General features: G+C 40.3%; 1 protein-coding gene across 5 annotated transcripts; it reads left to right on the top strand.

The window, feature by feature from the left end:
• The first annotated feature begins 666 nt into the window (after window positions 1-666).
• On the top strand, window positions 667-26,899 carry FAM171A2 (family with sequence similarity 171 member A2). 5 transcript variants are annotated; one of them, XR_012677711.1, is made up of 10 exons: window positions 667-884; window positions 10,305-10,541; window positions 13,312-13,404; window positions 16,264-16,428; window positions 23,107-23,283; window positions 23,448-23,564; window positions 23,814-23,937; window positions 24,182-25,563; window positions 25,674-25,815; window positions 26,155-26,899. XR_012677711.1 is itself a non-coding variant. In XM_075177296.1 (9 exons), exons 1-9 carry the CDS (start codon window positions 761-763, stop codon window positions 25,763-25,765), a joined length of 2,511 nt encoding a protein of 836 aa, XP_075033397.1. In that variant the 5' UTR covers window positions 667-760; the 3' UTR covers window positions 25,766-26,899. The 5 variants fall into 5 exon arrangements, 4 of the variants coding, with proteins under 4 accessions (XP_075033397.1, XP_075033399.1, XP_075033398.1 ...); XM_075177296.1 differs by having other exon boundaries at window positions 25,674-26,899; XM_075177297.1 differs by having other exon boundaries at window positions 668-884; window positions 10,305-10,532; window positions 25,674-26,899.

Raw genomic sequence — 26,899 nt, 5'->3', positions numbered from 1 at the left:
TGCGCTCCAGCTTCTAAGTACAGTCCCATCTCATACATATCTATTTGTACCAGTGTAAAAATGACTTTGGCATGTGGTAAAGACTCAACAACTTTTTTCAGTAAAGTGTCATATATAGCAAGTAAACTCATTCGGAACTAAAGCTTCCTTATCCCAGTATCCCAAGTCAGTAATGGGAATATATACAATCCAATATTATGCTTGTGATCTGTAAATCACAAAGAGACCAGAGGTGACAGCTTATTTTCTGAGCTAATGGACAGAGGAGACAATTTGTTACAGCAGAAAGAACTCCGTGTTTTAAGTACTTCGGTATCCAAAGTCTGATCAACGTCCTTAGCGTTGATCTGTATTGATACTTTCGCTGATCTGGTGGGAATCATTTTCTCCATAAGAATGTTATAAATAAACAAAATAAAACAGGTAAAACATATACATTGAGTGTCCAGGAAATATCTGATCACATAATAGGACAAGAACCAGAGCCAGGAGGGAGGGGGCACCGCAATCATTGGCGGCGAGTGGACCCCTTGTATCTATGAGGTTCTGCTTGTGAAGCATTATTCTCACCTCAATGAGTTTTCCTTGTTTCCCAGCTGTGCCCAGCAGATGGCGTTGGTTTCTATTGGAAAAGAAAAAAGGGGAGGTGTGGCACAAGAGAGAGAGAGAGAGAGAGAGAAAGGGAGGAGGGAGAGAAAAGGAGAATCATAAGCTGTCTGTGTGTAGAGAAGGAAGAATGGAGGGGTGACGATTGGGAAGCATGGGGCGTGCAGTGGATTTAGGGATGCCTTGTGGAGGGCTCTGCAGCCCTTTGGTGGCCCTGATTGTGATGTGCTGCCTAGGTTGCCATGGGAAATCACTGGTGGAGCCCCCAATGCCTCAGGGTAAGTCTGGGGGATGTGGAAGACAATGAAATGGGTGGTAACAGGGTCAGAGGATGTGCAGGGAGCTCTGCTATGCATAGATTAAATATATTATGTAATGGACACAGATGCATGTAAACCTAATAAGTATGTAGTGTTATATTGGGGGGGTCTTTTGTTAAAAATTAAGGATTGGGGTCATTGTGTTAATTCGGGGAGTCTGCTCTTTGATTGGAGGGCGGTTCTGATCTCTGATAGGAGATGGGCTTCTGTTTTCTGATTGGTCGGGACTGATATTGGGGTGACCATTTTCCGTGGATACTCATTTCAGACACGTTCCATTCATTTTCTTGGGGTTCTGTCACTGATCTGTGCATCCTGTGAAGTGGGTTGATGTATACTGGGGAGGAGTATGCTGAGATGGATGACTGTAGTAGCACAGTTAGGGGAGGGAGGTAATAGTCTCTGGGGTGATTCTAGTGTGTGATGTAATGGGTGGGGATGCATTTAGGGTGTAGAAATGATACATCTGTCCACAGATAAGGGAGGCTCTTAATAAAAGCTTAATGCAGATGTTATTTATTATTTTATTAGCCACATCAACTGCAAGTCGTTATATTATGTAAAAGGCAAATGGTCTTGTATACACTGTTATTATGGTGCTTCATGTTGAAATTAATATTTTCATTTGTAAACACGATGACTTATTGGGACAATTAATGTTGGTAACAGCTAGGGGGTTAATTGCTTTGATATCACATTACATCCTCTCCTTTGGGGGTCATACTGTATTGAGGAGGAGGAGGAGGAGGGAGGGAGTACCCCTTGTGCTCTCACATGGTTAGGAGAATGTTAATGTTACTTATGTTTCTCTAGGGAGAACTGTATATTAGCCGTCTCTATTTGTAGTGACTCCCAATATCAGCTGTCTCTGCACACAGCTGTCTTCCTGGCAGACGGCTGTCTTAGTTGTCTGCTCACAAGTCGGTTTCAAGGGGAATCCGTGTCTGATGAAATGTTGGGTGTTTCTATAAAATAAGATGCAGATTTCAGGATTACTACAGTAATATAAATAATCATATAGGTATGGGAAAATAAAATAACCACAACATATCATCCAATGTATGTGCCTTCTGTAAGTTTGCACATTTGTGTAAATATAAAATGTAAATTTCTCACTTAAATATTAGTATTCATACAGGAAACTTGCAATGCATGGGCATATGATAAGGAGACCTATATGAGTGGCATTGCAGTCTGTAAGGGGTGGTGCAGTGGTACAAATCTTTAGGTATGATATCAACCATTAAGATTTCAGGTTAAATCAGCTCTGTACAACATATTGCAGAGAAAGCAGAGATCTTAGTGGTTGCTATGCACTTTACCCATTCTCTCAAACATGTACTTCAATACTATGTAGAAGAATGCATCTATTGTCACATGTGAAGGGAATGGATACATGGGGCTAGATTTACTAAGCTGCGGGTTTGAAAAAGTGGGGATGTTGCCTATAGCAACCAATCAGATTCTAGCTGTCATTTATTTAGTACCTTCTACAAAATGACAGCTAGAATCTGATTGGTTGCTATAGGCAACATCCCCACTTTTTCAAACCTGCAGCTTAGTAAATCTAGCCCATGGTGTCTGACAGTTCAGCTTCTACCATGATGTCTCTCAAAGTTTGTTGCACTGTACTATATATAGTGAGATCTAAGAAAGTTCTATATCCAAAATGCTTTGTCTTTAGTTACTATTTTTGAAGTGTAAATTGTTAAAGGGAGTATAACAATTAAAATTGGCTCTAAATGCCCATGTGAAGTTCACTGTAGGCCTCTTTAGGTCAGTTACCCACTGGTGTTGTAGTACTGCATATAGATTCCTTAGCTTTGAATACCAGGGTAATGGAAAAAATAATTTGGACCCTTGGAGTGACAAGCTTAACATGCCGGTGGTCCCAGTATAATTTTAAAGGGTCCAAAAGACCTGTGTCTACAAATATAGTGGTAAAAAAAGGCTCACATACATTTTTAAAAATAAAATTTAATTAAATTTTATCTCGGATATCCGTGTTCACCACTTTATTACACCAACATAATCCAATGGGAATTGTTGCCCTTCTTTAATCCAGTTACAGGAAATGTCCTTAATTTGTAATAAAAAGAGAACACCAATTCAGATTTTCTTATTTTAGTCCAAAGGAAAAGCCAAATTAGAGGTTATTTAAATCCAAATTGTAATCCAAGTGAGATCTTCTTATAATCAATTGGAAAGAAAGGTAAAAACAAATTAATATAACAGGAATCTACTCTGTTTGGAACCCCACTGCAGAATGAGGGTGAGCTCATCTGAACAGTACTCCCCTTAGCCAGTTACTAGTGGTTCCCTAATCCATTCACAATGCTTTAATTACACATAAATAGAGATTAATTTAATCTCTATTGATGTGAGGAAAAAACAATTACCAGTGCTATGCAGCTCCATTTATGTCTATGTCCCATTCATTTCTATAGCCCATTCATTTCAACATGAAATGAAAAGGACATTTCCATATATAGTGAGATCCAAGAAAGTTCTATATCCAAATTGCTTTGTCTTTAGTGACCATAGAAATAAATGGGGGCTATAAAAACAAGTGGGAAAAATATAGCACAACGCTAGATAGACCACTTGTGTAAATTGGCTATGTTCACAATACATTGTTATAGACTTGAATGGACTTCTTCAAGTGCGTTGATATGCTTTGAGTGCACTACAATGGAAAAAGCAACATCCAGAAAACCAGGCTGTACACAGATGCAAATACAAATCATCATCTATTTACTTATATAGCGCCACTAATTCTGCAGCGCTGTACAGAGAACTCATTCATATCAGTCCCTGCCCCATTGGAGTTTACAGTCTAAATTCCCTAATATAGACACACACTCACACACATAGACATATACATACAAACAGAGAGGTAGAGACTAGGGTCAATTTTTGATAGCTGCCAATTAACCTACCAGTATGTTTTTGGAGTGTGGGAGGAAACCGGAGCACCCGGAGGAAACCCACGCAAACACAGGGAGAACATACAAACTCCACACAGATAAGGCCATGGTTGGGAATTGAACTCATGACCCCAGTGCTGCGAAGCACAAGTGCTAACCACTAGGCCACTGTGCTGCCCAAATAGATATAGACACATTTAATAAAATAATTTCTTTTTTTAACGTGTTCGCACAATTTGTATATATAAAGATGTAAGTTAGATGCAGTGTTTAAATGCAAGTGGGTTTCCGGACTTATAAAGTTATGGAACTACTGTGATTTATAATATTGTTAAATATTATAATAAGGGTGCACTATGTCATATATACTGCACATGTGGAATTAGTACATGCAGAAACTGCTGTAAAAAAATTAACACTCTAAATAAAGCCTTGGTCAGATTATCATTTGTTATTAAGAAGTGATGGCAAACTAATTTATTAACAAGGGACACTGGTTCAATTTATGCATTATAATATATAACTATTTATTAAACCTTCAATTGGCGTATATTCCCTGAAAACAGCAGTTTTCGTGGAATAGACGCCAATTGAAGTATTTGCCTCATCTATCAACAGTGCATCGCAGCAGATATCATAGATATCTGCTGCTTTGCACTTTTTTTTCGTACATAGCAGTCCCCATAGATGTCTATGGGGACTGCTATATACCGCAATTTAACAATGAATGGAAATGGTTTTACACATACGGTAATGTGCGCCAGCTCAGGCTGACGTACATTACCATTTCCGTTATTTTTCAACACTGTTCAGCTCTGCTCCGAAGAGCAGAGCGTTACAGCGCATGTGTGGAGGGATGACATAATCCCTCCCTGTCACACTCCGCTCCTGCAAAGGTGAAGTGCAGAGAAGTTTTCAGACGGAGCATGCGCTCAAGGCTTCTGTGGATCGCACCGCAGCTTCAGGAACGAAGAGGCAGTGAAAAGGTAAGTTTTTAACTTCACAGGAACAGCAGTTTTTCGTGACTGCTGCTCCTATGGAGATTTTTTAATAAATATGAGAAATAGTTCAATCCTTTTCAATGCTATAAGGATTGAAAACTATTTTTCATTTTATGCGGCTGTTGATAAATGGGCCCCTAAACCCTATCTCTGTCATAAGGAAACTCCTTGCTGACTCCTAATAACTCCAAAAACTACACTTGAATAGATACTTATTCCCCCGGTATAAATCAAGCATTATGTAGGGGTTTTCCTGTCATTGCAGATGGTATAAGGTACATTGTAGGATGCATCTTTTTGTTGTGCACTAATGGCTGTCTCCAGGGTAGAGATGAGCATTCCATACAAATTATGTTTTGTGCTAGAACCGACCGTTTCGCAAAGGTGCAAAGTTCTGGCGATACAATCTTCAAGTTCTGCTTTTGCTTCACCATTCAACACTATGGGCCTGATTCATTAAGGAAAGTACATTAAAAAGAAAAGCAGTAAGTTTTCTCCTGGACAAACCATGTTACAATGCAAGGGGTGAAAATTAGTTTCTTACTTTGCACATAAGATAAATACTGGCTGTTTTTTCATGTTGCACACAAATACTTGATAGCTTTATTTGTACACTGAAATTTAAAGTTGATCTAGAACATGCCTAACCCCAACTATAAATCTGCCATCACATTTTTAATTTGCCTCCTCCTCCAATGCAACATGGTTTTGCCAAGGTGCAAAGTTACTTTTTTTTATTTTTGCTTTACTTTCCTTAATGAATCATGCCCTATATGTGTACATTTGTATTTTGTGCAGTTTAGAGTTGATGAATAGAGCTGGGATGACAGTGGTCAGTTCATTCAGCTGTGTGGTGTGGTTGGGGTATAACTGGGAACACCAAAGGCAAAATGTGCAAAATTGCATAGCCAAATGCAGAATACGGCCAATATTGTGTGGAACAGTTTTGTAATTGTTGCATTTCTCTACTCCTTGGGTTTTGCTTGGCAGTTAGCTGGTGACCGGGGATGCAGTGGTATACACAGGCACATGTTCTGTGTCTATAGGGTGTCTTTAGTTCTCCGCTTTCTTTTCTTTAATATTTCCATATCTAAACGGACTAAAGCAGTACAGACAAAGCATGCATTATGTCTACAGTGACTCTGCCCTCATACTATTTGTGCCTTGCATTTTTCTGCTGATGTCTTGTCTGTTTCCTCTTTATGGGGTATCTTTAATGTACACATAGGGTTCATTGACAGAAGTTTTCACTCTGACATTCCAAGGGGAACCCAAGGAGGGAAGACCCCCAGAGAACTAGTGCGTCATTTATCTCTATGCTGTGCCACAAATGCTGTCCATGCGGACAGTAATGATAAGTAGATGTTATTGTGAGAAAAGATGGCCTTGTTCTCTTATGGTAAACTCAGAGCTGCATATATCTTTTTGTGTGCACACAATATAGGCTTCATGGCGCAGAGATCAACTGCTCTCCAGGTCCCACTGTTTTCCTGGTGCTCTTCTATTTGGAATGCAAGAGAAAACTCTCATACTCAAAGACTTTGATTAGGGGTCCTATTATCAGAATGTGTAGCAAAATAATATATATATAATATTTATTTTATTGCAGTACCGTGTCAGCCAGAAAAATGTATGTTGAATACATTCGTGTCAAAAAAGACAAAAGTATTATTGGAGTTATACCTTTGTTGGCTAACCAAAAGAAATGTTTGTTTGCTAGCTTTCAGAGCACAGAGGCCCCTTCATCAGGCTAGTTTGCAAATTGATGACTGAGAAAAGGGCACAACATTTAAGAGATGTTACATCAAGCAATTTGGGCGGGGGGAGTCATGTCCTACCTACAAACACAGTCCACATACCCAACACACAGCGGAACTATAAAATCAGGGAATGAGACACATTCTCATGTACATTCTCCAATGTGGTGTACATGATACATTGTACAAGGTGCCCTGAGGGAATCTACATTGGGGAGACAAAGCAGAAACTGCAATCCAAGATGAATCTACACTTGCACACAATAAAGAAGACTCTGAACACCTCCGTTGTCAAACACTTCTCTGGATCAGGACACAGTATGACAGATTTAAAAGTCTTAATACTGAAAGGTTCTTTTAAAAATGACAGGGAGAGAAAAATCTGGGAATTCAAGCTGAAAAGAACATTCCAGTCATTGACTCAAGGACTCAACCTAACACCTGGATTTATGACCCACTACATACACACTTCACACCCCACAGCAGAGTATCTCCAGATCCCTGAACTCTTAGGACTTTCACTCTTCCATCTATAACGAAAACCTCAGTTTTATTACTTTAGCTTGTCTCTATGATGTTTTCCTCCCATCCCTGTACAAATTGCTTGATGTAACATCTCTTAAATGTTGTGCCCTTTTCTCAGTCATCAATTTGCAAACTTGCCTGATGAAGGGGCCTCTGTGCTCTGAAAGCTAGCAAAATAAAAAATTATTTTGGTTAGCCAATAAAGGTTTCACTCCTATATTAGTTTTGTCTTTTTTGAAACAAAAGTATTCAACATCACATAGATTAGGGGTCCTATAAATACTAGGACATGTGGGAACCCTACATCTGACTAGAGCCCAGTCCATTCATGGACAAACCTGTCCAGTCCCCACCTGTTAAATCTGTCTGTCTGACAGCCCTGGTTTCCATGCTCAGACAAACTCACTCACTCCTCTGACAGACCTTTCATATCCCATTGTCCTGTTCCCCCATCCATATGAGACCTGTCATTTCCCTTTATGCTCTGGCAGTCCCGGTCCTCTGTCTACTGGCAGTTTTAGTTCACTCCAACTTATCAGCTCTCTGACCTCACTGATTATCTTCTCTCTCTCTCCCCTCTTTATATACTCATATCATCTTCTCCTTATTACTTTCTGTTATCATCAACATTATCACTATTTTCTCCCTTTCTCCCTGTGTGCCCTCCTCTCCCCCTCCTCTACTTCTCTTCCCCTGTTTGCTAGCCTGGAGCATGTGAATGAGGTCATTACCAGGACAACGGGAACACTTTGCAATCCCATTCACATCCAGTGAATTCCTGGGAGACTGTCCCAAGATCTGTCACCTTGTTATTTTCATTACCCAACAAGCACAAAGAGCTTTTATGGAAACAAACAGAGGGTTATTCATGGCAAGACTGCAGAAAAAAAGTATCATGCCTTATCTAAAGAGTTAAAATAGAGCACTAATGCAATGTTGTTATAATGCAATCAATATTATAAGGAAAGATTATATGAAGTAATATGACTATTTATAGGGAGAGGTTATATGGAGTAATAGGAACAGTTATAGAGAGGGGTGGCAGGAGGTGTCATAGGGAGAGGTTATATGGAGTGATAGGAGGAGTTATAAGGAGAGTTTATATGGAGTAATAGGAGGAGATATAGGAGAGTGTATATGGAGTAAAAGGACAATTTATGGAGTAAAAGAAGAGTTATAGGGAGAGGTTATATGGAGTAATAGGAAGAGATATAGGGAGAGGTTATATGGAGTAATAGGAGGAGTTATAGGGAGAGGTTATATGGAGTAATAGGAGGAGTTCTAGAGAGAGAAAGAGGTTATATTGAGTAATAGGAGGAGATATAGGAAGATGTTATATGGAGTAATAGGAGGGGTTATAGTTAGAGGTTATATAGAGTAATAGGCAGGGTTGGAAAGTCGACAATAATGACATCAACAGTATTGCTAGGTCAACAAATCACATAATCGAAAATATTGTTAGGTCAACAATTGACAGTATTATTAGGTCGACAATTCAAATGTAGACAGTATTATTAGGTTTACAATAATATCCCTAGCCCTAACCATATAATACTGTCTACATTTTAATTTCAAACCTAATAATACTGTCTACATTTCTATTGTCGACTTAACAATACTGTCGGCATTTGAATTGTCAACCTAATATTGTAGACTCTCTGAATGTCAACCAATTGAATGTCTAGTCATCCACCGCATACCAAATTAAGTATAAGAGGGCAACAGCTGGTTTGAGAACTACAGTATGTAACGAAGAAATTATGTCTTGAATTATTACAAAAACTTTCTGAAGTCTGCTTCCTCTGATATCATTTCTGAAACGTTTAGTATATAGTTGCCAATATTTGAAAATAATTTCCTGTACATCAAAGCACATTGTCATCTGTGCTATCTACATCGACCTTGAATACACTACAATTCCCATCTTGATGTGTTTATTATACTTGGATATAATGCAATTTTTAGCAATTGAAATACTCCACCTCAATATGTATTAACTTATAAAGCCAAACGAATAAACCATTAAATACTGAGATTTGCCTAAAACATGCAGAAAATATAAATTATACTGTACAGTTAGTCAACATAAAAAAACGGACATTTCCAGGGACAAAAATAATTCCAGGGGAAAATCCTTCAAAACCTGGGACTATCTCTTAAATTAGGGACAGTTGACAACTATTTCTTATCCTAAAACAACTAGCCAAAAAGGTTTACAAAACAGAGGAAAATGTAAATAATCAGTGCTCCTCAGGGAGAATGTCATACACATAGACATAATTGCGAAATGTTTTCTCATACAGTCACTGGTAGGAGCACTGCTAAACAGGGGAATGAGTAGGGCAATATCCGGGGAAATGTGGGATAATTTTTAAAGTGATTTAGAGTATTTTAGGCATGGTGCTTTAAATTATGGAAGGTCTATATATGTAATATTTCTTTAGAAATTTTGGGCTAATGGAGAACTTAACCCGTTTCCTAATATCCTAAACAGAACACTGAATAGATGAATGATGAAAGAAATGAGGGCAACTAGATTGTGGCCACTAACAAACTAGTCCCAAATGATTGAACGAATTCAATTGTACACAGGTATTTTAAGAAATTCATGACGGATAATGAACAGTGGAACATGTGATGTTTGCTGTGCACCTGAAGATCATTTTAGCATAGAGGTGAAGAGGGCGTTTTAAAACCAAAAAGGGGCCTCCACCGTGATACTGACCTTGATGGTTGTAAATGTTTCACAAGAAATAGTAATAACACATATCGACTGTGTAGTGGTCTTCATTTTGAAAAGGCTCTGAAATTAGGTGGCGTGTCTAAACTACCTTGACACATCTTCCATGCACTTTATAACCTGAAGTTCCTCCCAGTAAATAGACACAATGTGCATGCTCTTTAAGTACCAGCTCTCAGTCAGTGGGCAGGAGCTACAGAAGTAGTATGATGGGAGAGAAGAAGCAGCAATAATGGTCTACAAGTGGAGGTCTGAGGCACAGGATAAGGTTAGCAAACACTTTTCTCTATGTTCTTTCTTATATGTACCTTTAGTTTTCCCTTCACTGTACAATGATGAATACAATTGATAATGATAAACTTGTAATATAACCATGTCACTCATTCTGTCTATACTCCCAACTGAACCCCTATATGTGTCCTCAACAGAAGTCCACATAAAAGTCCAGGTGTATGAGAATGGAGACCTCTCTCCCTTGGCCTCGGCTGTGGTGGAGATATTCGGGAATCAGAGTGGTCTGGCTTCTGGCGTCACTGACCAGGATGGCATGGCTGTGCTGGGCATCAGTTACAGACTAGGGACTTGGGTTCTCGTTACTGCTAGCAAGAGAGGCTACGTGACCAACTCTGTGCCCTGGCGTGTGGATAGACTTCCACGTAAGGATTGTGAGATATAACATAACATATGTATGTATGTATCTGTGCAAATGTCATTGTTATGCTTTCATGTGCCAGAAACTGGCTTGGGGAATATATCACTAATATAAACTACTACCAACTATTTTTCAAACCTTGTGAATGTAAACCTTTTGCCGTCTACTTCCAGGGCTGGTTTTAAACATAATGATAATAGGGTGCCGGTTTTTTTTGTCTTTCATTTTTATTTTATTTATTTATTTAAATAGCATTTAATCAGTCAGACACCCTAAACATTGGGTTCCTCCATTGCTGACATGATCTTATAGTGTTGACAGGCCCGATCCAAGTGTTCTCTGCACTGTCCTAGCACCTGTAGTGTCATAAGTAAAGAAGCGGGCACTGATATTTTTAGAAATGGGGTCCAGCAAGTCCATGTTTTTCAGATGAGGTTTGGGAGCTTACCAAGAGTGAGGCTCTTGGCAATTGCCCTGTATGCCACCCAAACGCCATATCTATTTAGTACATGACATAATGAAACATAACCTTTAACTCCTTATGTAAACAATTAGGCTATGCCCATAACAAGTTTTTATTTATTTACTTTTTACTCCTTTCCTTTCTTGTCCCACTCATCAGGTCATTCACTAAACTGACCTGTTGCTCTTTTATACATATCAGTGTAATTTTGTCAGCTGTCTGGACTGATACTTCCTCCAGACACCCTGGTGGAGCTGGGTTTAAACACTGGCATCTGCTAGTGTTAGTGTTTTGGGGGATTCATGTTACCACCTGTCCTCTGTGGTCAGATAGATGGAAATTCCTGGCAAGCTGGTCACAGCTGTGGGTGCCTCAGAGTGGTAATCTTTAATGCTGCCTAATGTTGTCTGGTGCCCCCATGTCTGTCATATACCATGGTCTTTAAAGTAGATCTGTAACCTACACACAGCGGTGACAACCATTTAATACTCGGGTGTATATTTACTAAACTGCGGGTTTGAAAAAGTGGAGATGTTGCCTATAGCAACCAATCAGATTCTGGCTGTCATTTTGTAGAATGTACTAACTATATGATAACTGGAATCTGATTGGTTGCTATAGGCAACATCTCCACTTTTTCAAACCCGCTGCTTAGTAAATCTAGCCCTCAGCCTCTCAATTCACAACGGAGTAGAGACACCATTGTAGCCCAAGGTACTTCCTTATGCCTCAGTAATAACATGTGTACCTGGTGAAAGGATAGACTGCACTAAGCAGACAGTGGATGTAGGATAAATGCAAACAATGGGCAGCATTACTTGTTGTGTTTCCCCACCCTGTTATAATGTCTTCTCAAAGTTGGCACTTTGCCATTGTTTGTAGTTGTCAAACTTCCTTGCTCTCTGTCTGGCAGGATATATCTGGCTTCCTGTCTTCTTATCCAAGGTCACCAGAAAGAATTCATTGGTACTTCCGTCAGCCTTCTGTCACCCGTTTTCCTGTCTATATAAACTTTTCCCTTTCTCCGTAGTTTTCTCAAAATAATGACACCATTACTTCCTCTAAAACATGACCCATCAATTAAAATGGGCAGAGATGGACATTTAATTTGACTGTAAATAGATGCACATTAATTTCAAACAGTATAAAGTATCCCAACGAGAGCAATTTATGAAAACTGTTGCACAAGTAACTACAATAACGGTGGTGTTGCATATTTGTTCAATCTCCCGGACTGTCAGGGAGACTCCCGAATTTGAACTATTTTTCCTGGACCCCCAGGAGAGCAGGCCTTTTTCTTGGATCCTATTAAGTGGGAGGGACGGGGGTCTCATTGATGCGATTCACCGCGTTGTGTGCCATTTGCCCCATGGCGCGATGATGTGATTTTTGATATTGCCAAGCGCGACCTGTAACAATCGTCTGGTTGCTATGCGTTATAGCACCTTTTCTGCAAAGTTACTTGTGCAGTTTTCTTACATTTTCACAAACGTGTAGATAAGTAGGATGTAAATCAGTATAATACACAACGTAATAAGAAAGCCAAATACACCACAAAGCAGCACCTAATATGATACGGTTACCTAAAGCCGGGTAACTACAATATTTTCCATCAACTTTTTATGCCGATCGATTTTACATGCGATCGCTCGGTCCATGGACTGCATACACAGTAGCCTTGTTTAGGACGATAAAGGGAAGAGCAGACGTCCCTTTAGCGACTTTTTACAGCCATGTTGTCGTGAGCAATGACTGTAATTTCGTGCTCACTGTTGTGGATCGGTCGGAAGTTTATACACACTACACAGCGGAAACGAGATTGGAGCGAAAATATTAAACGGTACGACCAACCAAATGAGGCGACAATCGTCCATTTGGGCAGACTTTCGACCATCGTGTCACTGCACACACTGACCCGACTTTTGAACGAGCGGTCATATGCCGGCTGATTGAGCCGATTATTGGATGAAAACTGTGTAGTGTGTACCTAGCTTTAGATTTAGGCTCAAACACTTTTCAGAGCTAATGAAATTAAAGGGGAAGATTCTATTGTCCAAGCAGATTTCTTACTCTGTCTTAGATGCAACAAAAGACAAGCTCGTGGCTGTGCATCAGATACTACAACTGTATCTAAACACGAAATCTGTTATATTTAACAAAATGAAACATCTGCCTGGACAATTCTTTTAAGGTGGAGTTTTCTTTTAATTCCTAAAGAGGAACAATCAATTTATGTGATTGGCTAGTTTTCCATTACCTTCAGTTCCCTGTTTCCATCGGCTCTGGCTCTCACTCACATCCTCTCCTGTTGTTGTTACAGTGTATGCTTCAGTCAGCCTGTACCTGGTTCCTGAGCGGCCGGCCACACTTCTCCTGTATGAAGACATTGTGCAGATTCTGCTGGGCTCCCCAGGTACTTTTTATATTACTCTATGCATAATGCCCCATATATTACGCCTATATATATTTACCATGACTGCCGTGTTTAGAAAGGGTTGGCTGTCTTGTGTTCAGACAACTGTTTAGATTTTAGCAAATTTTAAACACAGACACAGGAAGTTATGCTTCATGGACTGAAAGTTATGTCTGTACTGAAAATCATTGTGTCTATTAAGTGGCGTGAGAACCTTGCTGTTGTGTGATTTGGCGACTGTTCCATAGAGGATATATACACTGACTTATTATACCATTTATTGTGGTATTGTACACAACAGGTCTCACAAAATGTTATGTATGGTGAACTGACCGCTGAAACATTTTTGTCATGTAGCGTGCATTGAATGACATAATATGCCTTTAATCTGGCAAAGTCTGTGGATGACTCGTTCTCTGAATAGTATGCTATTTTCAGTCGATCATAGAAGCAGCAGATGGGTGAATCACAGGGTGGAACAAGAAATGCTGTGTCTATGTATGGATATATTCTTCTTATCATCAACCTTTTATTTATATAGTCAGCAGTATATTATGCAGTGTTTAATGTTTCATCATTCACATCAGTCCTTAGCCATGTGGAGCTTGCAATCTAAGTTCTCGAAGACACACACACACACACACGCCTGCCTGTATACACACACATACACATTGGCCTGCCTGTATACACGGCCACACACGCACACGCCTGCCTGTATACACACACACACATACACATTGGCCTGCCTGTATACACACACACACGCCTGCCTGTATACACACACACACATTGGCCTGCCTGTATACACGCACACACACGCACACGCCTGCCTGTATACACACATACACATTGGCCTGCCTGTATACACACACACATACGCCTGCCTGTATACACACACACATTGGCCTGCCTGTATATACACACACATACACATTGGCCTGCCTGTATACACACACACACACGCCTGCCTGTATACACACATACACATTGGCCTGCCTGTATATTTTAAGACTGTGGGAGGAAATCTGAGCACCTCAAAGATACCCGTACAAACCGTAAAATCAAGAGACAAAAGATAGATAATCAGAACAAAATCTGCAAGCATTAAAAAGCATGTTAAACAATGTTGCCACCCCCACTGTACTTAGCATGATTGGTGGTTGTTACCTAAATAACTGACAATAAGGTGAGTTTCATCCACAGAATAGTTTCCTTGTGCTGGTGGTAGAGGCATAGTGAAAGAGAATTAGACCAATGTAAATTAATTAGTATTAAAGAGGCTATAACCCTATACTGTTTTATTTTACGTTTATATTTGTCTAACGTAATTATTAGTGGATGAATGTATAAAATATTCTTTTTATTGAACTTTATCTAGTTTCAATGATGGGGGTAGAAATTCTGCTTGCAGAGCTCACTGTGAATTCCATTATTTCCTTCTTTTTCCCATAATCCCTTTATCTCATACTTTTCAAACTTCTCCTTTGAGAGATAGTGGTGGCGACATGCGTCACCATAGCCCCGCTCCCTGCTAGGAAATGTCAAAAATCACGGCATTTCATAGCAGGGGGCATGGCTTAATGGAGCTAAATCGTGTCATTGAGCTCCACCTCCATCTCAGTCCAGGAGGATGCCTACTCTTCCGGGAGTCCGCGAGGATTTCCCAAAATTCGGGAGCCTCCTGGAAATTCTGGGAGAGTAGACATATCTCCACCCAGAACTCTTTCAAGGAGCCTATTTATGTAGCCCTAAATCATAATCATTTTTAAGTAAAATGTTCATCTACTAAAAACTAAAAACCTAACGCAGGAGATATCGGAGATATCTCCTGGATTCGGCAATTACTATATTAACTTCCCATAACAGTCAATAGGGAATCCGGTCTGGCCAATTTTATGAAGTTCCTAAAATCTTAGCTTCGGGAGAGCATTGCGGTAGAAGGAGAGCATTGTAGTAGAGGGATCTTCGGATCCCTCACCGCAGCTTACCTGCTCTCCCCTACGGTTACTGTCGCAAAATCTCTCTGTGCATGCGTGACTTCAGGTAACGCATAGCCAAAGCCACTTTACAATAGTGAAGGGGAGAGTCAGACAACGGTCGTTTTAAGTTAAATAAATTCATTGCTGTGACAGCCTCCTTTCAGATGCACTGTCCTGGGGTAATTTTTTAATAAATACTTATGGAAAAACCCTGTTAATTAATAAATGGGCCCCTAATTGAGGTGTGACTGTGGTAGTCTTCTAACAATAGAATCACCTTTGTTTGTGGCCAAATGACAAGGCACTTGTGTGACATCATTGGTGGTGACATATGACATCATTTGGGTGTGCCCGAGTCCGGAAAGGTTCACAAATATTAAGCCCGTGGTAGGCACATTTAACCACAGATTTGTCTTGATGTTTTTAGTATCACTATAATGGGTATTTCGGACCTGAAAATCAGTTAACAAATGTACTTGTTAAAAGTGGTCTGGATCAATTTAGTTTTATTTAACTAGTGTTTTTGAAATTGGTTTACATTAATTATTTAGTTATCTAAAATTAAAAACCATGTTGACTTCTTTCATTACATGTGCTTCTTTCAAAATTATTCAATGTATGTTCTGTGTGCTGCTCTTCATAAAGATTGCAAATATATTTTTACTGATTTTTATTTCAAGAGACTATAAGAATAAGAGGCAGGTGGACATCATAAGTGGTAGAGTGGTAGGCAGCACGGAAAATCCTTATATTGTTAAGACATTATCGGATTTGTCTAGTGTGATCCGTGCTAATACACTTACAAATAACTAAGAATGTTTGTGAATTCCGCAGATGTTTATTGTGCGTTCATTTATTTATCCTTTGTCAATCTCTACAGGCGTCCGTAGTCAGCCCTTGGTTCAGTTTCCGAGGAAGGCTGCCCGTTTACCACGATCGTCCACTTATAATCAGCTGTCCTCCTCGCTCACAACTGCTAGCAACATCCACCAGATGAGAGGATTTCCAGCATTCATTGGAGCTGAACCAGATTCCAGCAATGGGGGTAACTATAAGAAGTGTTTTCCTTGAGTATCAGAAGTACGCTGCCATGGAAAACAGAATAGATTAATGTACATTTATTAAATGAGTAGAGTCAGATATTTGAGAGGCATGTTTAGCTTCAGTACATAATGGGGAGTGCTGATGCTATGCTGCTGTTTGGGGTACCTCTCAATTTAAAAACACATATATGTATATCCCAAAAATAGGGAGTCTTATTGTTTAGAGTTAGGACCACTCTATTAGCAGGAGCGCCTTGACGGGGCGGGTGGCTTATCATGCATTTGCAAATGTGTGCAACTGAGATTTCTGCATTTCTATGTACAAGTAGAAATAGCAGCACCTTTACTGGTTATAGCAGTGTGCTGGGGGATTTTTCTCTGAGTTTGTTCCTTTCAGATAAACCCCACCCTTTCAAGCACCTGTCATGAACCTATAAATTGATTGAGCAACTTCCACTTCTGTTTAGAATCAGATGAAATCTCATGTTTGACATAATGATAACATATCAGCACTTCTGGCTTAATTCCCTACCACATCCAAAGGATAGCCAGCTGGCAAGGTACCAAGCACCACCATTGTAATGCATTTCTAGGAGATAAAATAAAAATAAAATCAAATAGTTGATTTTGTCTCCTTGAAACACAAAGCAAAGTTAGTGCTTGGTATCAAAAGATATTCATGTCCTAAGGAGATGCAGCAGCTATTTAGGACTTTATAGAGAAACTGACTCAATGTTGCACACTATGTATTGTGACTGCTAATGTGGTATGTGTTCATTATTATTTATGTAAATATTTCCTTTTAACATAAATTTAATAACAGCTCTTTCTTCTCTGATCCACCATATAACTAAACGTTAACCATAACAAGTCTACAATGTTTAAGGCTGGGTGTGTCTAATCTGATCTTCACATCTAGAAAGCAGAGTATATAACATGATCTCCAGAAGTAGAGAGAACCAGATTATACACTCTTCTCTCCTGGACTAGAAATCTATAATCTGCTCTTCTGGACTAGAGAGGAATGTGTGTATATAATCTGTTCTCCTGGACTAGAGAGCTATAATCTGCTCTCGAGGACTAGAGAGGAATATGTGTGTGTATAATCTGCTCTCCTGGACTAGAGAGTAGTGTGTGTATAATCTGCTCTCCTGGACTAGTGAGGAATGTGTGTGTGTATAATCTGCTCTACTGGACTAGAGAGGAATGTGTGTATATAATCTCTCCTGGACTACAGAGGAATGTGTGTGTATAATCTGTTCTCCTGGACTAGAGAGCTATAATCTGCTCTCGAGGACTAGAGAGTAGTGTGTGTATAATCTGCTCTCCTGGACTAGAGAGGAATGTGTGTGTATATAATCTGCTCTCCTGGACTAGAGGAATATGTGTGTGTATAATCTGCTCTCCTGGACTAGAGGAATATGTGTGTGTATAATCTGCTCTCCTGGACTAGAGAGGAATGTGTGTGTATAATCTGCTCTCCTGGACTAAATACACTATATGAACAAAAGTATGAGGACGCTTGACCATTACACCAACAGGAACTGTAATAACATTGAATTCAAATATATATATTTTAATATGGGATAGCCCCCATTTTGCAGAGAGAACAGCTTCCATTCTTCTTGGAGAGCTTTCCACAAGATTTTGGAGTGTTTCTGTGGGAATTTGTGCCCATTCATTCTGTAGAGCATTTATGAAGTCAGGCACTGATGTTGGACGAGAAGGCCTGGCTCGCAACCTCAGTTCCAGTACATCCCAAAGGTGTTCGATGGGGTTGAGGTTAGGGCTTGGTGCTGGCCACTCACATTCTTCCACACCAAACTTAAACCATGTCTTTTTAGTCCTTGCTTTGTGCACTGGGGCACAGTCATGTTGAAATAGAAAAGGGCCTTCCCCAAACTGTTGTCACGAAGTTGGAAGCATAGCATTGTCCAAAATGACAGTGTGTAATACTTTTGTCCATATAGCGTAGGGATTTGTGTATAATCTGGTCTCCTGGACTAGAGATCAGTGTGTATAATGATCTTCTCTCCGGGCCTGTGGGAGTGTTTAATCACCATGCCTAGAAAGAATTGAAGGCCAATGTGACCCAGTCTCCATGTCTAGAAATTGTGTCTGTATTTCTGTCCACCTAGACCGGTAAATGTATAATCATTCTCCCTAAATTAAGGCCTAGGAAATAAATGTATAATGCTGTTCAAGAGAAGAGTATGCCTGAGCCTAGAGTGATTTATTAATGTCATCATTATTAATTATTTAGAACATGTCCACATATATAGCACTTTGCAGTTGAAAAGTAATAACTGCAGTGTAATCTCATTCAGAGTCTGATATAGATGGGTTCAGGGACCGACTGTTGAAATCTTACTGCCTACAGGGAGTTTTTTAAACGTACCTCATAAGTTATGTTGATCCAAAAGAAGAGAAAAAATAATTTGAACTATACATATAAGGATCTCCGCCAAGTGGAACTATTTCCTGACTCCAAAACAGCAGACTGAATCCTCTATTGATCAACAGTGAAGGATCCAGAGAATGTTAAATGTAACTTGAGTCTACTGATTCCATCTTTTCCTAGGGAACAGTCCACCCCCTGGTGCAGCATATAAACTGAGTGTCCGTCAAACCCCCAACCAGGCAGCTAATATTCACAACAGAATCCTGATCCTGCGGCTGGCATACCCAATTCACTTGGGTGCACAAAACAAATAATTGAGTGATGTGTCTCAAAACAGTCACTGATCACAAAGGTATAAAATAACTGGTGATGGTGGGGTCAGGTACAAAGTTATTTAGACTATAAAAATCTTTCATGAGATGTTTTAAAAGTGCTGAAGTAATTTTTCTTCCAGGATGGTAATTAGATGTTTGCAGATGATCATCATTGACTAACATTTCCTGCAGAACTTACGGAGTAAGCAAAATATGCCATACATTATAACAGATACTAACACGTTATACGAATTACAAGGCATGGAGAAACCAATTGCAGTCTAAGAAAGACTGATACGTAAGGTGGGGGAAATCTGTACTAGCAGACAGATGTCAAAGTGAATGGGCATTATAAAACAATTGTAGACGGGGGGTAAATTTATCAAGCTGTGGGTTTGAAAAAAGTGGAGATGTTGCCTATAGCAACCAATCATAGTCTAGTTATAATTTATTTAGTACATTCTTCAAATTGACAGCTAGAATCTGATTGGTTGCTATAGGCAACATCTCCACTTATTCAAATTCACAGCTTGATAAATTTATCCCTAAGAGGTGATGTGACTGAATCCACTTTGTATTGGGTTAGATAATGCATTTGATTGATGAGATATATTTTCATGGAGTGGTTAAAAGTGTGCAGACTCTGTGGGTGTCTGGTGGCCTAAGGAAAAATTTTCTGAAGAATAAATGCAGAATGAGAGAAGTCCTGAAGGTGTAAATGAAAAGAAAAAGAGAGACATCATTCACAATAGAAGTTATCACTGTATCTATCTTTTTGTATGTTAATTCAATATCTCAAATCTTATTTAATAGTGACTATATGTTGACGATCTATGTGGTAGCATATAAGTAGAGATGGTCACTGACCCCCGTGTTTTGTTTTTGTTTTTGGATCTGGATTACCTTCGTGTTTTGGTTTTGGTTTTGGTTTTTCAAAACCGCCCTTGCGTGTTTTGGTTTTGGTTTTGGTTTTGTTTGGTTTTGTTTTGCCCTCCACTTGTAGTTGAATATAAAAAAAAGCAGCCTGCACAGACTGTGGAGCTAGAAAGTAAAATTAAATGGACCACGGTACTTTGGTGGCTATCTATGCCCCCCCGCCCTCCATTTGTAGTTGAATATAAAAAAAGCAGCCTGCATAGACTGTAGAACTAGAAATTCGAATATACAAAGAAATGGACAAAGGCAGTTTGGTATTTGTCTGCATCAGACCCCCCCCATCCACGTGTAGTAAAATAGAAAAAAAAGCAGCCTGCATAGACTAGAACTAGAAATTCGAATATACAAAGAAATGGACAAAGGCAGTTTGGTATCTGTCTGCATCAGATCCCCTCTCCACTAGGAGTAAAATAGAAAACTATTTAGCCGTTATATAATCTAGAATATAAATAGAAATTGAGAAAGGCAATTTGGTATCTGTCTGCATCATAATCATCAACATCCTCATTAGCGCCCTCGTCACCTTCATAAATCTCCCCCTCATCCTCTTCTATTTCCAAAGTGGCATCCTCAATTTGTGTATCACCGGCTGCACTCGGGCTGTTCAGGTACACATCAGCAGAACTGCTGAAAGGGCCCTTCTTTATGGGTACACTAACAGAACGCTCACGATAGGCCTACCACTGTTGGATGGACTCACCACAGGGATTGGTGTCATTTGTGAATCAGAGCAAACATTATCCTCTAATGCCTTACTGTTATCTTGCAGCTCGGCTTTGACGCGTAACAGTAGTTGTGCACCAATTGTAGGCTCAGTAACTTTTTGGGATCTGCCACTAATAGCCAAAGGTGAAGACCTCATTCTCTCTTTGCCACTGCGTGTGTAGAATGGCATGTTGGCATTTTTTTTTTATCGGCACTTAACTTTTGCTCAGTAACACTTCTTTTTCGCTTCAACACAGTAAATTTTTATTTTTATTTTGTTTTTTGAACTGATTTTGAAACACTCTGTAGTTTGACATCGCCTTGCCCAGATGACGTACTGGGAACACTAACATCAGGACTGGTGACAGAACCTGGTTGCTCATTCTGATCATATGTGGACTGCTTTGAATCCATTCTGAGCTGCTGACAGATATGACTTTTGACAGCCAGAAATATTTATGCACAATTATGGGGGACACCCCAAAAGCACTGGGGAGTGCCAAATAATACAAAAATAAAATAAACCTCTATTCTCCTCTCTTCTCTAGCGATTTTTGTTACAGCAATTGGAATAAGAATATTATATTCTCTGTCCCTGCTTTAATCAGCCTGTGACTACACCCTGCTCTCTCCCTCTGTCAAATGGCGATGGATTGCTTTGGAGGCGTGTATTTATAATCTTGAAGTATCGCGAGAACCGAGCCCCGAGATCCGACGACGTCATGATGACGTTCGGCCTCGATTTGGATTCGGAGAGGGCGGGAGAGTACCGAGCTACTCAGCTCGGTCCTCGGATACCCAAAGTTCGGGTGGGTTCGGTTCTCGGGGAACCGGACCCGCCCATCTCTACATATAAGTGAACTCTAAGCATTCACTACTCTTACTGCAAAGAACTCTTTCAGTAAATACTTTTACCTCTAATTTAAAGGTGTTTACCTTCTCTTGCCCCAACGTCACACTTTTGTTTCTGATGCACTTGGTTTTATATTACTAAGCACAGACTTATGACAAAGATAGCATCTTTGAGAAGGAGTGTTACCATGGATAGTGAGAATTTTGAAATTATGCACTGAATTAAGTGCTGGAATCACTGATTCCATTTCCATCTCGGTTACAGTGGACAAAATAATTTTTAATTTAGAATATTGTAAGGAGCCAGCAGAGATGTGCATCCATTGCAATCAATAGAAAGGCTGCAGGGCAATACACATTTTATGAGGCAACGTATGGCACAAACAGTCCTTTTTTAACCCCTTGCCGCTCTGTGCCCTCACCATTAGTACAACAGCATACTCCTGTTCCGTATGGCTCTCTTTCTCCTTTGCTGAAAACTGGGAGATGTTTGAAGATAGACTGAATATTTGTTGATAATAGGTGGCTGCTGCTGCTGTGTGGAGTTCTGTGCTATCTGAAAATGGCCACAATGTAAATGCTGCCTCCGTATCCGCTTACTGTACTTGACTTGACTTTTTCAATTTTGCACACCATGGGGTAAATGTATCAAGCTGAGAGTTTTCCGACGGGTTTGAAAAGTGGAGATGTTGCCTATAGCAACCAATCAGATTCTAGCTATCATTTTGTAGAATGTACTAAATAAATGGTAGCTAGAATCTGATTGGTCTTTCAAACCCGCCGGAAAACTCTCAGCTTGATACATTTACCCCCATGAGTTATATATAGTAAACAGGAAAAATAAATCCACAGTGATTGCACAAACTGTCTGCATGGATAATGCAACGTATCTATGTACAAGAGGCACAGTTGCACCATACTTTTTTCCTTTTTGATCCCAAATGTGGATCTTTGCTGTGCAATATTACCTGTGATCATTGCCGTTTGTAACAGGTAAAGTTAGGAGTTGGCATTCTCAACATTATGTGGTTAATGTGCACATTGTCCATACCAAAAACGGCAATTATTTTTGTTGTTTAGAGATATTTGTAAGGATGATTCTTCTCTATTTTGTCCCCAGCCCACCTACTCCAACCCCTTCCACAGCTCTTCCCCAAACACTTGTCTCTACTTCGAGTTTACTGTAATGACGACAACCCTTAAAGTTAAAATTGTTTTAGACCTTATCCAGGTATACTTGACTGATAAAAGTTGCTCAGACAATGTTGATATTATCCACCTTTCATGTAACATGCTGTATAATAGCAATCTTATTCTGTAATTCCACAGGCTTGTTATTGATATATGTCCAATTCTCTTTATCTCAAATTCCATTTCAATTGGTTTGGCCTAGAGTTTCACTTTACTGTTAAGTTCTTTCTTAATTTGACCATTCCTTACTCCTCTCTCGCCTGCTCCTGTGCTTTTTCCAGGTAACACTAGTTGGGTGGAGCTGCTTCCTGTAGCTGCAGTCAGTGTTCATCTTTTTACTGGGAATGGTTCTGAAGTTCATCTTACTGGCCCTGCTCAGCTTTCTCTTCCGATCCCCTCCGACAGTGGTCTCACACCTGCCACCAGTATACCTGCTTGGAAGTTTGAGCCAAAGAGCGGTATGTGAACCCCTACAAAAAGACTAACAACAGGATATCAGTTTGCCATGTCTCTAACTGGATTCCATTCCTTTTCTGTTACCTAACCTGCTTTCCCTCCTACTTTCTTCTTCTTCACCTCTTCTTTCTGCCATTTCTTCCTCTTTTCTGTCGGTTTCCACCAGGTCTGTGGCTCCGTGCTGGTATGGGTATGGTGCGGAGAGATGGACAACAGTTGTACTGGTCTTTTTCATACCCAAAGCTAGGATATTGGGCAGCTGCCATCCCCTCTACTGGTCGAGGTGAGCCTTTCTCTTCCTTTCCTTTTGTTGTCTTTTAGTACTTATGTAACTTTGTGGTGTTTCTCTTCTAACTTTGGTCTTGTTAGGTTTTCTGTTGAAGTACGGTCTCTCTCCAATTGTAACTTTCTATTTTATTTTTTTTTAACCTCAGTATACGGATATCTCTTGTTGTGACATGTAAAATATGCCTTTCTGAATTCTCTTCTCTAATACATGCCGTCCCTTTCTTACTCTGTGATCTTTTCTTAGGTATGCTGTCACTTATGAATGGTGTGGACATAGCTGGGTACCATACCATCTTCCTGCTCTCTATTTTGGGCGCTCTTGCACTGCTGGTCCTCATCCTGCTCTGTCTACTAATATATTACTGCAGGTAAAAGGATGTATGACATTTACAACTTTATAAGTGCTAATATTGCTTGGAATCCAACCTCCCTCCTTTTTACAGCAATACTTTCCCCCTTCTATACCACACAATCATGTACTGAAGCTTACATTTTTATGACTTGACCTAGCTGATATTCCACATTTATGGCATTTTTAAAGTATCTGCTCTTTCATTGTTTACTCTTTTTCCCTTACTATTCTCTTTCCCATTACCCCACATTTCTCTGCAGGCGGCGATGCCTAAAGCCAAGACAACAGCATCACAAGCTGCAACTCTCTGGCCTCTCTGAGCCCAAACGGGACCAGGCAACCTCGACCTCCCACCTTAACCTTATCAGTACCAGCCATTTGGACTCCTCATCCACAGCCGACAGTGACCTTCGAACTCCAGTTCTGCGCTCTGCTTTTTCTTCCCGTGAAGACTTTTGCAAGTCGGGTGGGCGTTCTTCCATTCAGCATTCCACAGATACTCTCCCACTAAGGCCAGGTTCTCGAGATGATTATCCACTGAAGTCTGCCCGCTCTGGAGACCTGCTCGACTCAGAAGACCTTAAAAGAGGCTACGGAACAGGTGGGAAGGGACAGCAGAGGAGACGAGGAGGTAGGGGCGGAGTTAGAGATCCCCCTCCATCACCTCCTCCGCTTCCACCACCCTTCAAACATGTAATTGGGGACTCAAAACCTCCTGATTATTTAATGACACAGTCGGCAGATCCACTATCACGTCCCACCTCCTTGACTCAACCTGGACAGCTAATATTTTGTGGATCCATTGACCACATGAAGGAGGGAGGGTACAGACATGCTATGCCCACGTTGGTGATTCCAGCTCATTATGTTAGATTATCATCAGATGAAAATCCCTGTGGGACAGGTGAAGAGCAGTCAGAATGTGAGTCTGGATCTTCTCAAGTCTCACATGCTCATCATTTTGCACCTCAAGATCATGTCCAACGCCAGCAATTACTTCAGCAAATTCATAACTACCAACAAGGGGCATCCTCTCTGTCCTCACAAGACCAAGATGGCAAAGGCTGGAGCAACCACTCTTCACAAATGAGTGGTTCTGTCACAATTCCTGTAGTTTTTAATGAGTCCACAATGGCACAGCTGAATGGAGAGCTCCAAGCACTGACTGAGAAGAAACTTTTGGAACTTGGAGTCAAGCCTCACCCAAGAGCTTGGTTTGTGTCACTAGACGGACGCTCCAATGCCCAAGTGCGTCACTCTTACATTGACCTACAGGCTGGGGACAAGGCACGTAGCAATGATGCCAGTCTGGACTCAGGTGTGGATGTCAATGAAATTAAAGTTAAACCTGGACCAGAGGAGGGGAGAGGTGGGAGGTCCCAGCTTCAGCCTTCTTCTTTGACCTACTCCAAGCTGGTTTTTGCTGAAGAAGGTGAACAGAGCCTAAGTGAGAGTCGGACTGGGGGTGGCTGCTCCCCAGAAGACAGTTCACTCACCCCACTTCTAGATGAGGCCTCTGAGACATGTCTGGTTATGAACAGGAGAGGGCGCAGCAGGGGGGACAGTTCCCGCAGCAGCACTAGTGAACTACGGAGGGATTCTATGACCAGCCCGGATGAGGACCTTAATGACCAATCTGAAGGTGGGGATGACCAAGATAAGAAGAGCCCCTGGCAAAAGAGAGAGGAGAGACCACTGATGGTGTTTAATGTAAAATAATGAGGGATTTCTTAATTTTCATTCTGTGTATAGGATATACCCCTCAAAGGACTTCGGGAGAAAGCGCAGGGATGCCCCTTGAATCCGAAGTCTGGGGCTGGAGAATGAAAAGACCCTGCCCCTAACTCTCCCCTATCTTCGAGGCACAATCCCAGCATTGGAGAGTTTCTTGTGTGTAAGGCCAGAGGCACCTTGATATAAATACATACACACACACAAACATATATATATATATATATATACATTTTTACACACTTGCAGTCACTTATACATCAACATGGTTATTTAACATGCACACATATGTATATGATACACACACAGAATAATATTTACAAAGTAAATTAACACCCGAAACACACAGGTGCTTAGGGGTCGCTTTGGAACCTGGGAGTCTATGACACTTCATGGTGAGACTCTCAGTGGGACCAGTCCTTTCTTTGTGGGTGGGACAGATTATTCCTGAGATTGGACATTTAACATTGACTTTCTCTTCTCTCCATTTCCGGTAAAATAGTAATACAAGGACAAGAGGTGCAGGAGCAGCTGGCTCGGACAGTCAGAATATTGTGGGCTTCATCATCATCTCTACCAAGATTGTCTCAGCTCCTGTGTTGCAGGCTATTCTATACCCAGTAGATACAAGGCATCTCCCTGTAGCTCATGCATTGTGGTCCTTGTGTTTTGTTTATGTAAGTTGTGTGAAAGATCATAGCCTGCAATGCATTCTGGTCATTCTAGTTCTAATATAGGGAGCGATAGAGCTCCTGCAGCTAATTCTAATTTATTGGCTGCACTCTTCACTCCATTGTGGTTCCATCTGCCCCCATTACTATGGAGACCACCGTTACTTATCATGATGCATTAAGGTCCTTGTAATTCTCAACTTATAACATGCCTTGCGATGCATTATATTCATTGTAACCCCAACTCCATCTCAATATTACCCAATAATGTGTAATGCATCATGGTTGACATAGTATTAAGATATTGTAGGGATACCATACTTCCCTTTTTTTTCAAATGCATTATGGTCTTTGGAACCTGATGTTTCTATGGTATTCAGACTTATTTTACGATGCATTCCAACACGTGGTTATGTTCCTTCGAGGTGATGCTATTTATATTGCAAGAAGCTAGTCCCTAGAAGTTTCCCAAGGAAAACAGCACAAGAAAAGTGTATTTGTCTCGTTTAAATAGTACTGCCATTTCCTACAAACATTATTAATAAAACATGAAAAATAAATAAAAAACCCCAAAGA

Source organism: Mixophyes fleayi, chromosome 6 (assembly GCF_038048845.1).
Source record: "Mixophyes fleayi isolate aMixFle1 chromosome 6, aMixFle1.hap1, whole genome shotgun sequence".
Lineage (NCBI taxonomy): Eukaryota > Metazoa > Chordata > Amphibia > Anura > Limnodynastidae > Mixophyes > Mixophyes fleayi.
Note: the sequence above shows the minus strand (reverse complement) of the source record. Positions and strands in the feature narration are given on the sequence as shown.